The following is an 11,418-nucleotide window of genomic DNA, read 5'->3' as shown; positions in this document are numbered from 1 at the left end:
TGGCTCATAGTTTTTGCTCTGTCTGTTATTTACAAAGTGATGACCTTGTTATGTTATAACTGAAAAAATCTTTTGGTCTAAGAATTTATCACACATTTATCATGTGTATCAGGCAGTACTGGGCACCCATGCTGTGTAATTGACATACATGTATATATGTATATACCTCAACCTCACTTTATATATATAAATTGTATGACTTGTTAACTTTCACCAATTTATATTTCTACAGAAGTTGGCCATGAAGATTGTACTGACATAGACAGAATCCCTGATCCTATACCGCGTGGAGTATTCAAGCCAGTCTGTTCAAGTGGCGAACCATCGTACATCACTGTGGACCTTGAAACTACAGACCTTAGTTAGTATTGTTATCTTTTCCCTTCGTAAATACAGTTGTCTACCTTTATAAACACAGACAAAGAAACAGCTCAAGAGTTATGATTTTGCATTGTTTGCCTATTCTATGCTTTGTGGCAATGGCTGTTTCTAATCAAATGATCTTTTTATGGGAGAGGATTTGTTCATGCATTGCTTCGACCAAAGGTTTTTTATGTCGCCTGCTATGGAGTAGCCGCGTTATATATAAGGATCACTTCTCCGTCCTCTGTCTGTCTGTCCGTCACGTTTTCTTGTCTGGTGCAGAGCTCGAAAACTGAAAGATACAAACTTATTACTTCACACAATGATAGAACTCATTGAGGGGGTGTGCAGTGTCAAAGAACCATAACTCTACCTGTCCTAGTTTTTGAATTATCTCCCTTTGTCTGAATGTTCCCGGCAGGTGACACCTGTGATCACTGATCGCTCTTGTGTTTATTATGTCTCCCCCAGGAGACATATTGTTTTTGCCCTGTCCGTCCGTCCTTCCGTCCGTCCGTCACACTTCATTTCCGAGCAATAACTGGAGAACCATTTGACCTAGAACCTTCAAACTTTATAGGGTTGTAGGGCTGCTGGAGTAGACGACCCCTATTGTTTTTGGGGTCACTCTGTCAAAGGTCAAGGTCACAGGGGCCTGAACATTGAAAACCATTTCCGATCAATAACTAGAGAACCACTTGACCCAGAATGTTGAAACTTCATACGATGATTGGGCATGAAGAGTAGATGACCCCGATTGATTTTGGGGTCACTCCATCAAAGGTGACAGGGGCCTGAACATTGAAAACCGTTTCCGGTCAGTAACTTGAGAACCACTTGACCCAGAATGATGAAACTTCATAGGATGATTGGTCATGCAGAGTAGAAGACCCCTAACGATTTTGGGGTCAGTCAATTAAAGGTCAAGGTCACAGTGGCCTGAACATTGATAACCAGTTCTGATCAATAACTTGAGAACCACTTGACCCAGAATGTTGAAACTTCATAGGATGATTGAACATGCAGAGTAGATGACCCCTATTGATTTTGGGGTCAGTCAATTAAAGGTCAAGGTCACAGTGGCCTGTTCATGTAAAATCATTTTTTGGAAATAACTTGAGAACCACTTGACCTACAATGTTGAAACTTATTAGGATGATTGGACATGCAGAGTAGATGACCCCTATTTATTTTGAGGTCACTTCATCAAAGGTCAAGGTCACAGGAGCCTGAACAGTGACTTGAGAACCACTAGGCCAGGAGTGTTGAAATTTAGCGGGATGACTGGACATGCCAAGTAGATGATCCCTATTGCAGCCAACCATCAGTGTCTCTTTGACTTTCGCTCCTGAACCCTATTGACTTCTTGCCTATAGGACTTTGCATTGGGGGAGACATGGGCTTTTTTACAAAAGCATTTTCTAGTTTACACTTGTTATTTATTTCATTCATTTCACTTCTCATTTGCTGCTATTTTTTCAGTTCGAGGAGAGGTGTATCCTCATATAACACAGATAGCCGCCAAACATGTGAGCACAGAGAAGAGCTTCAGTTGCTATGTGTTACCCAAACTACCGATGAGTGCCTCTGCCGAACAAGTGACTAAAATTGTTGTGACAAATAGTAGTGATATGTTTGTAAATGGTGTTCCTGTTGAAACTAAAACTATTGAATCAGCACTCAGAGAATTGTTTAGCTGGCTGAAACAGTTCAGAAACGTGTTTCTAATTGCACATAATGGAAAACGTTTTGACTTTCCTATCATTATCAACGCCTGCTTAGCTACCGGAATGTTTAGTGAACTTTGTGCATGTGTGTTAGGATTGGTAGACACTCTTCCAGTATTTAAATCCGTATGTCCTAAAAGGGAGTCTTACAAACAGGAAGATCTGGCCCGTACATTGCTTTCCAAAGTGTATAACGCTCATAACGCTCTTGATGATGTCAAGTGTTTGTCAGAGCTGGTCAGTTACGCTGTGAACATGATGAGAAGTGTGTAGTAGTGAAGAGTTTTCCTCCTAGAGATGTCAAACACAACATGGAATCCAACATAGAGAAAAAGAAAAACATGCCATCTCTTTCTGTTCTGGTAGCAAATGGTGTCATGAAGTCGTCCACTGCCGACAATGTGCTAGCTCGAGGTTAAATTTCAAACATTTACATACAATCTTTCTACGTAAGGGAGAAGATGGACTGTACAATGTATTTACTATGAGAAACAGTGAAGGGCTGCCAAGAGTGACAAATTCTAAGAGGGTTTTGGAGGCTGTAATTCCAAAATTAGTGTCGTATTTTGAAGGCAAAAATTAGGTTTGTTCGTCAATTCAAGGTCAAACATGTACTATGTCTTGATTAATTTTATAAATAATTTGACACTAGTTCAAGTTATTTATCTTTCAAAGAAGTATTGAATCTTTCAGAAGAGTACTGTATTTATGAATAATGTATGGCAAGCAAAATAGATACTTATTTTGTGAAAATAATCATGAAAGACATTTCGAGCATTCTTTTTCATGAAAAAATTGTTATCGTAATTTTAGGGGATACCTTTTTGCTTGGACTTATTTAATAAAAATAGATGGTAAAAGTTTTTGATTTTCATATATCTTATTGCCTACACTTTGAGGAAAATTTTAATACCAAAATTACATTATTACATACCTTTGAATGTATAAATTTTGAACTTTGAAACAAATAGTTGAAAAAAATTTCATCCCACAAGTCGTCAGTTTTAGCCCATATCGCTATATATTTTTGCTTATATTTTATGAAAGCCTTGTTTACTATACATGGATTGTTGTTTTTTGGTACAATATATATATAGAGGAATAGAATACCTGCTAGAAAGAGTGTTTTTTTCTTTTTGATGAAAAAAAAATATTATAATGCAAAACAGGTCTCTTGGTTCTGTTGGCGTCAAATGGCCGAAAAGGGGTAGTATCAAAAAACACCTGTAACTATTAAATGACGCGGTAAAATCTTTTAATATTTCACGTTTAGATGTACAATATGATACAGAATAACAATACAGTTTGCAATTCTAGGTTCTTGATATTGCCCATTACACAGGTCTTACCTTAAAGTTTATTCTGGCTTTGATCGGCAGCCAGTGCAAATCGTAGAGTGCCTGCTTAGAACTGTCTCTTCTTCTACGATTCAGAACTAACTTCGCACACATATTTTGAATGCGTTGCAGTTTTGCGATGTCACAATCAGAAATACCGTATAAAATAACATTACAGTAGTCTAAGTGCGAAATAACCAGCGATAGCACTAAGGTTTCCTGCTGGCAACTGCTGAAAAAAGTTAAGGTTGAGGCCTGATTAGGCAGTTAATTGGCGATAATAAGGTTACTAAACACTGAAATGTTCTGACACCTACTAAAAAAAAAAATTAAAAAAAAAAAAAAAAAAATCCCTACCTACCGACCCCCATTTTTTCAGCATGTTACAGGAAACAAACATATTTTTTTTTAGGCCTAAGCAAGGGAACCGGGGTTTGAGCCCCGGACTGACTGCACATTTTTCTTACTCTTTGACATTCAACGCTATATTGATGGTTCAGCCAAATGCTTGTTGAAACAAGTCGTCTGATTGATTCAAATAAAATCAAAGCACTGAAAGTACTGGAGGATCGATTGTCTCTGAACAACATAGACTGTACACATTATGTGTAAATATCAGCGAAACCTTTTCTAGTGTAAAAATGTACACAAAGTTTGACATTTAACCATATTTGTGAACTTTACTTTTGATGTAGGAACGGATGGCTTGCCTTTTGCATACAGTAATCATATTTCACCAGCCTATGACCTATCACAGCAGTATCTTGAATGGTAATCGAGAAGTAGATTTTAACAAAACTGAACTGAAAATTCAAATTTAAGCTTGCACAACAGGTGATATTAAGTTAAACGCACTTTTTGTGAAATCAATTTCATATTTATTCATTGTCTGTAAACAATATTATTGTTGAATATAACAATACAAACATATTAAAGCTATGTATATTGTATCGCTTTTGACTTTGGTATATTAGGGGTGGGTGTTACACTATAATTTTTACATTTCCCTTTTAGTCACTTTTTACGCAGAGCAGGTATGTTTTTATCCAGTCTACATTTTTTATACCCAGTAGTAAAATACTCTCCACTGGGACTTGAACCCAGACCTCCTTCTACATGGTGTAAGAAGCATTCTTACATTGAAATATGGAGAGGATTTAGCAAAATGTTGTAATACTTGAAATACAATATCAGAAGAATTCAAAACAAATGTATACACATTAGAATGACAAAGTGAAAATGTATTGTTATGCCTACATGTATTTTCCTCCATCAATATTATTTTAAGAAATTGAAAATCATGAGATTAATCCAAAATTAAATTCTTCAACCAAATGCAAGTTTAAGAAATTACCTATGTAATTATTTTGAAATAGGATGAAAATTCTTCATAAATACTTTTAGGTCTGTTGTGCAGCATTTTTTAAACCTATAGTTCATTTGTAAAACTAGAAATACTTCAGTCACACTGGTAAAATTCACTAAAATTAAGTTGTAAGAACATACAAATTGGACACTGTCTGTTTTTGGCAATCAGGAACATAAAGCAAAAGCACTTAACTGCAGTGCCACCTGCAAATTCAAAGGTGAGTATTCATGCCAAGTTACATCAAAATCCAACCATGCATGAAGAAGAACTTAAATTGAAATTTGACCCCCAACTGTGACCTTGACCTTTGAGATAGGAACATGGGGTTTATGCATGTCACATCTTCTAACTTAGATAAACATTCATGCTAAATATAAACAAGATGCATGTAAAAGTTATGATCCGGACAAAATCGGACGATCGCACAGATGAACAGATGCACACACAAACACCTACTCCCCAAAATGATGACTAAGTTCAGCTAGTCAAGCTCATTGCAGGCAACTCATTTCTGTTGTTCAGAAGCTTACTGTTTCTTTTATATTTTTGCTTAATCTGGAATTTACATATGTTCAGTTGAAATTTACTCAGGAACCAATGCTTTTTTAAAATCTTGTTTCAAATCAAAATTTTGTTTACACATAAGTATCAATATCTTTAGTAAATATATTGTAATAGGTATCAGTAAGTTTATTTATTAAGAGAGCCGCGTCATGAGAAAACCAACATAGTGGCTTTCCGACCAGCATGAATCCTGACCAGACTCAGGGCGGATATTCGCAGGCTGGTCTGGATAAGTGGTAGTTGCAAACCAGCTATGTTGGTTTTCTCATGGCGTGGCTAAGGAAATCTATTAGTCTGGACAGCTACAAAGTCCCCTGGCTAGGTATCAAGTTACCGGACAGCTAGACACTTCCTTTAATATTTGCCATTGTATTTTCACCATTATATTTCCTGTAACTTTCCACATAAACAGACAAGAAAAGAAGTAGGAGAGCAAACTTTTGAAATCATCGCCCAATTTTATATAGGAATAAGACGATTTCTTGGTTAATTTGATCCGATTTGATTAGTAGGTGAAACCGGTTTCAATTTTGCAAAACCGCTAATCGCTCTCACACAATAAAAATCAAGATTAGTACTTTATCTTTATACATTTCTTTGACAAGCAAATAGACCCACAATATATTTCTGCTAAAACACAGTGAACATAGTCAATAGTCAATAATTTGCTTGTCGTGATATATTTAAAATAAAGTACACCAAAATATGACTTATTAATTAGCGCACTGCTTGCAAACGATAAAGTCCACCGGAAGTTCCTAATGTAATCAGCTGCTGGATGTACCTTGACACAGTCTTCAGGAAAGAGAACAGCATTTTAAATATGCCGGCCGATTAAACAGATCGGTTTGACTTCATATAAATAATCGGTTTCAATATTTTGAAATCCTCCCAGCCCTAATTTTAAAGATAAAATATACGTCTCTCAGTATTCATACTGTCCTGTACGTGTTGTCTAAAAGTTCTGTTTTTGGCCCCCTAGTCACTGCTAATTTTAATATTTTCGTACTGATGACAATTCATCCTTGTTATTTTTTCCCTTACTGTGATAATGTCTGAATACTGAATATGAGACATTACACATTTCTTTCAGATTTTTAGATTTTAACAATTTTTTCAATGGATTTTCAAAGGTAAAACAGTTTTGAAATATTTACAATTTTAGTATTCAAAATTTTTTTAAATTACATGTAACACCAATAGCGGCAATGTGATGTTCAAAATTTTAGAAAACCAGTAGTTAAGCGTTCATAAATAATCCATTTTATTCGAAATACATGTGTAAAGTAAAAACTGATGAATGAATTGCTTGGTTTATAAGCTTTCAATTCATCAAAAAGATATTTCTAAATTTGTGTTTTATGGATGTAAGTTTATGCCATTAGAAAAACATAACACGGACGTTCGGCAATCAATGTTTTATCATTTCTAAAAGAAAATAACAATGGATTTGTATACAAACACGGTCTTATTCATTTTATTCTATCCGAGACGTTGAAAAATATACATTGGTATGTATTCACAGTGTGAATTTCATACAATATTTTGTTTACAGATAAGGCCACATTTAAAAAGTCTTTGTTTGCTGTCTCCCGACCCTACTTTTTAAAGTTGGGTAGGTAGGTAGGCAACTCTTTTTTTTGTGTGGGGGTAATAGACAAATATCAGTAGATATATGATAGTTTCTTACAGAATATTTCTTCTGTATTAATAAGACATATTTGTATATGTTATATAAAAGGATGAAACTAAATAATACAATTTAAACTTTCTTATTCATTATTTTGCTTACTTGAAATATATGTGGCACTTGTCATATCACAACTTAAAAAAAAATTGGACCAGCATTGTCCAATAAAAACTTTTGGGGTGCAGCATTTTTAGTGGGTAGGTAGGGAGACAGCAAACAAACATATTTTTAATTTTGGCCTAAGTACTGATATCTTAAATAAATAACAGTTAAAACTATATAAAATCATTACTTATTCATTAAGAAATCAATAACTTGACAGCTAGAAAATCACCTGAGAATTTGTTAGCTGTCCGGTCACCGGAGGGCGCATCAAAATAATTTGACGTTCATACTGTTTTATATTTGTGATACTCCTGGCAATCTTAACATCAAAACTTTGAAGGACCAAAATAATGGAAGATATAATTGTATGTTTTGGGTTTAACGCCGTTTTTCAACAGTATTTCAATCATGTAACGACAGTTAACCTAACCAGTGTTCCTGGATTCTGTAACAGTACAAACCTGTTCTCCGCAAGTAACTGCCAACTTCCCCACATGAATCAGAGGTGGAGGACTAATGATTTCATACACAATGTCGTTTATCAAATAGTCACGGAGAACATACGCCCTGCCCGAGGATTGAACTCACAACCCCGCGATCCGTAAACTAACGCTCTTACCTACTGAGCTAAGCGGACTGGCTGGAAGATATAAATTAAAAATTACACAGTCATATAAAGTTATTGGTTTTATCACTAAGTCGAAAAAAAAAACATTGTTTGTTTCTGGTATCCCGACCTACCCTAATAGCGAGCGCGTAGCTCGCCTTACGGCAATGTGTAGGCGAATATAACAAAGGTGTGCCGAATGGGGCAAAGTGATGTAGCTGAAAAATTTGAGTGGGACTATCGACAGACTTGGAGCGACGGGACTATTTGTCGGTATCCGGTAAATGCCGGACGAAGACGCTTGGATACTCTTCAGATGGAGGATGGTCACGTGATTTATTTTTGGCGCGTATAGCAACCGTCAAAATGGCTGCAGCAGCAATATTAGCGGTATTTAACATGATATTTGTAAGTGAAATTGAGGTGCAATATATTCTTAACTTCTTTATATGAATAATGAATTTAAAAGTCATATTAAGGAAAGAAATATGTAGCTATCCATGCAAATCCAGTTGTTGTTGAGCATATTATTGAACACAGAACAGTCCGGGCCTGAGTCCATTGTTTAGGTAGAATGCACTTTAGCGGTCCCCGAAAGTTTAAAATTCATATGCGCAGCAACTTTGGGGTGTGGAGTAAAGTGGGGGTGGAGGCAGCACCCCCAAACATATTGTAAAAGTCTCGGGGGAAAAATGTGCAGCTTCGACGGGATTCGCCCGCCCGCTTAGCTCAGTAGGTAAGAGCGTTGGTCTACGGATTGCGGGGTTGTGAGTTCGATCCTCGGGCGGGGCGTATGTTTTCCGTGACTATTTGATAAACGACATTGTGTCTGAAATCATTAGTCCTCCACCTCTGATTCATGTGGGGAAGTTGGCAGTTACTTGCGGAGAACAGGTTTGTACTGGTACAGTATCCAGGAAAACTGGTTAGGTTAACTGCCCGCCGTTAAATAGCTGAAATACTGTTGAAAAATGGCGTTAAACCCAAAACAAACAAACAAAATCGACTGTGATTCGAACCTCGAACCTTCGGCTTACTGTGCCATGGCTGTACCAGTTGGGCTACCAAGGCCAAAAGATACGAGAACTGCTACACACCTTCCCTCTTATTGCGAGACATTGGCACTCCTGGCCAATGTCTGCCGCAGACTGTTAATGGAATTCAGATGCACACCCCAGCCAAACTGCTTCGCCCTGCATGACTCAAGGGTGAGCATCCCAGATGAGCCCCAAATGTAACAGTCTCCGGAAAAATTTGCAGCCACGACCGGAATTCGAACCTTGGACCTTCGGCTTACGTGCTTACGCTCTACCAATTGAGCTACCGAGGCCACCCGATACAAGAACCATTGCAATATTCATCACAAAATAAAGTTACCCTTTATAACTGTAATATTTAAGACATTATTAAACTATGATAATATTATAGAGACCACTGAAGTGCAACTGCTCCCTCTTACGATAGATTGATGTCATATTAACATGCGATAACTTCAATGTTTTTGTAAGTGACTTAGTCTACCAAAGAAGATATTATATTTCATACAAATAATGTCACTCTGGCTACACCCTTGTGAAATTGCTACGCCCGACGTGTAAACCCCTATCCTGTATAATTTGTGTTAAAGCAGTCTTTTGCTATAAATTATTACTTAAAAAAGTAACCCAGCGTAGGTCAACAGATTGTGGGCTCATGAGTTCGATCCTCGCGCAGGGCATTTGTTCTCTTTGACATTTTTATAAACGGCATTGTTTCTTAAATCATCAGTCCTCCACCTCTGATTTGTGTGGGGAAGTTGGCAGTTACTTGCAGAGAAATGTTTGTACTGGTACAGAATCCAGGAACACTGGTTAGGTTAACTGTCCACCATTACATGACTGAAATACTGTTGAAAAATTGTGTTAAACCAAAAACAAACAAACAAAGAAATACAGAAGTCAAAGGTGTTTCTTGTCTGATCCATAACTCTACCATTTATCAAGGTATTTGAAAATAATGTTACACAAATGTTAACCATACTGATAAGGTGCAGCACACTAATTGGGTTATGGATCACTAAATGAATTTTGATAAATTTTTTGTGCTGACAACTGTATCATTCTTGGGCATCGGGTTACAGAGCTTAACCTGATGTATCTTGCTGTGAGTTTGACTAGATTCTATAGAGTGGTATTGTGGTAAGAGCAGGTCAGGTCATGCAGTGTTTGAGAAAACATACTGAAAGTTATGTACTCACCTTACAATAATGTGATAAATTTATTATTATTGGATTAAAGATATCGCAAGTTTCCACATTTCTTTTTCTTCGTACTAAATGCATAGTTACATTCATTATGCTTAATTTGTTTTTATCATGTGTGTGTATATAGGTCCTGGTTTTGTGTCAGCCAGAAATGCCGACATCACAGGTAATTTTTACATTTATTATAATTAATATTTTTTCATATAAGTACTTTTTATTTTTGTAGTAATGAAAGAGTTAAATTTAGACAGTGGAATAAAAAATACAGACTACAACAAATCAGGTTTTATAACAGATGGATTGGACATTGTTTTCTGTCAACCTTATGTGTCATTGTAATGTTGAAATGAACTACTGGAACAAAAGTTTCAGTGGAAACATGTAAATATGGTAAAGGATTTGTATAAAGATTTATACATTATTAAGGTATAGGTCCATGTTTCGGAGAAAATAGTTCAAACCTCATCAAATCATAGAAAGAAAGCATTGTTTTACATGAAAATTTAACAGCGTATAAAACATTTATATTATTGTACAAAACCATTGTCAATTTACTCATATATGTATTGAATTCCGGAAAGGGACTGCATGAAGGGGCCACACTTCTGGACAGTTCAGTGCCTTTAAAAACACCATTTTTTAAAAGCTGTTACATGTCTTCGTTTTGATACATTTGCAACATCGTGCGAGTATTTAAACTTTACATAACTAGGTAAAACATAGTTTTTGACAATTGTTTACATTTATTTCTTTACAAATGTCATTCTTATTTAAAGGGGGACAACTCATTTAGAATATTTTAAGTATCCAACTCTGTGGGACAGAACAGTAAAACATGTATTGGACAGATAAGTTGTGTGTCAAGATGCTGTTCATTTAATAAATAAATCTGTTGTTTTGTGATATACTGCTAAACCTTAAGTTCCATATTGATGTGTTTTCAAACTTGATTTTTTTATGACAACTCAAGTTATTTAAATCTATAGTCAATGCCTATGAATGGTTTATCGTCTAGTTAACCACAGTTCAGAATTCAGATTGTAGGAATTGAACCATGAAGGCTTTAGCCCGGTTGTTAAACATAGAAGCATGTGATCAATGAACCTCTAGAGATAAATTTCGAATTTATATGATAGGCAGGTAGCCTATTTGGCAGATTTATAGCTAAAATGTAATAGTTTATTGGTAACTATATTATAAGTTACTGTATTGTTTATGCATAGGACACTGCTTACTTGAATTCAGAAGCAAATTGAATATATTGAATATTTATGCTATTTTGGATCAGTTTTTAAAGGTCTTACATACTGTTTGTTTTATTGTATACATAGTGTATTTCTTATGAATATTCAGACATTTTCACATCATTTCCTTTTTTTTTGTTATCCTAATGTATTGAAATGTTTTCTTTTTT

General features: G+C 35.8%; 1 protein-coding gene across 1 annotated transcript; it reads left to right on the top strand.

Annotated features, from left to right (window-relative positions):
- Positions 1–208: 208 nt before the first annotated feature.
- LOC128559955 (uncharacterized) lies at positions 209–3,210 on the top strand. Its single transcript, XM_053553194.1, has 2 exons — positions 209–361; positions 1,846–3,210. Exon 2 carries the CDS (start codon positions 1,941–1,943, stop codon positions 2,361–2,363), a length of 423 nt encoding a protein of 140 aa, XP_053409169.1. The 5' UTR covers positions 209–361; positions 1,846–1,940; the 3' UTR covers positions 2,364–3,210.
- Positions 3,211–11,418: the final 8,208 nt, after the last annotated feature.

This window comes from Mercenaria mercenaria, chromosome 10 (assembly GCF_021730395.1).
Source record: "Mercenaria mercenaria strain notata chromosome 10, MADL_Memer_1, whole genome shotgun sequence".
NCBI lineage: Eukaryota > Metazoa > Mollusca > Bivalvia > Venerida > Veneridae > Mercenaria > Mercenaria mercenaria.
Note: the sequence above shows the minus strand (reverse complement) of the source record. Positions and strands in the feature narration are given on the sequence as shown.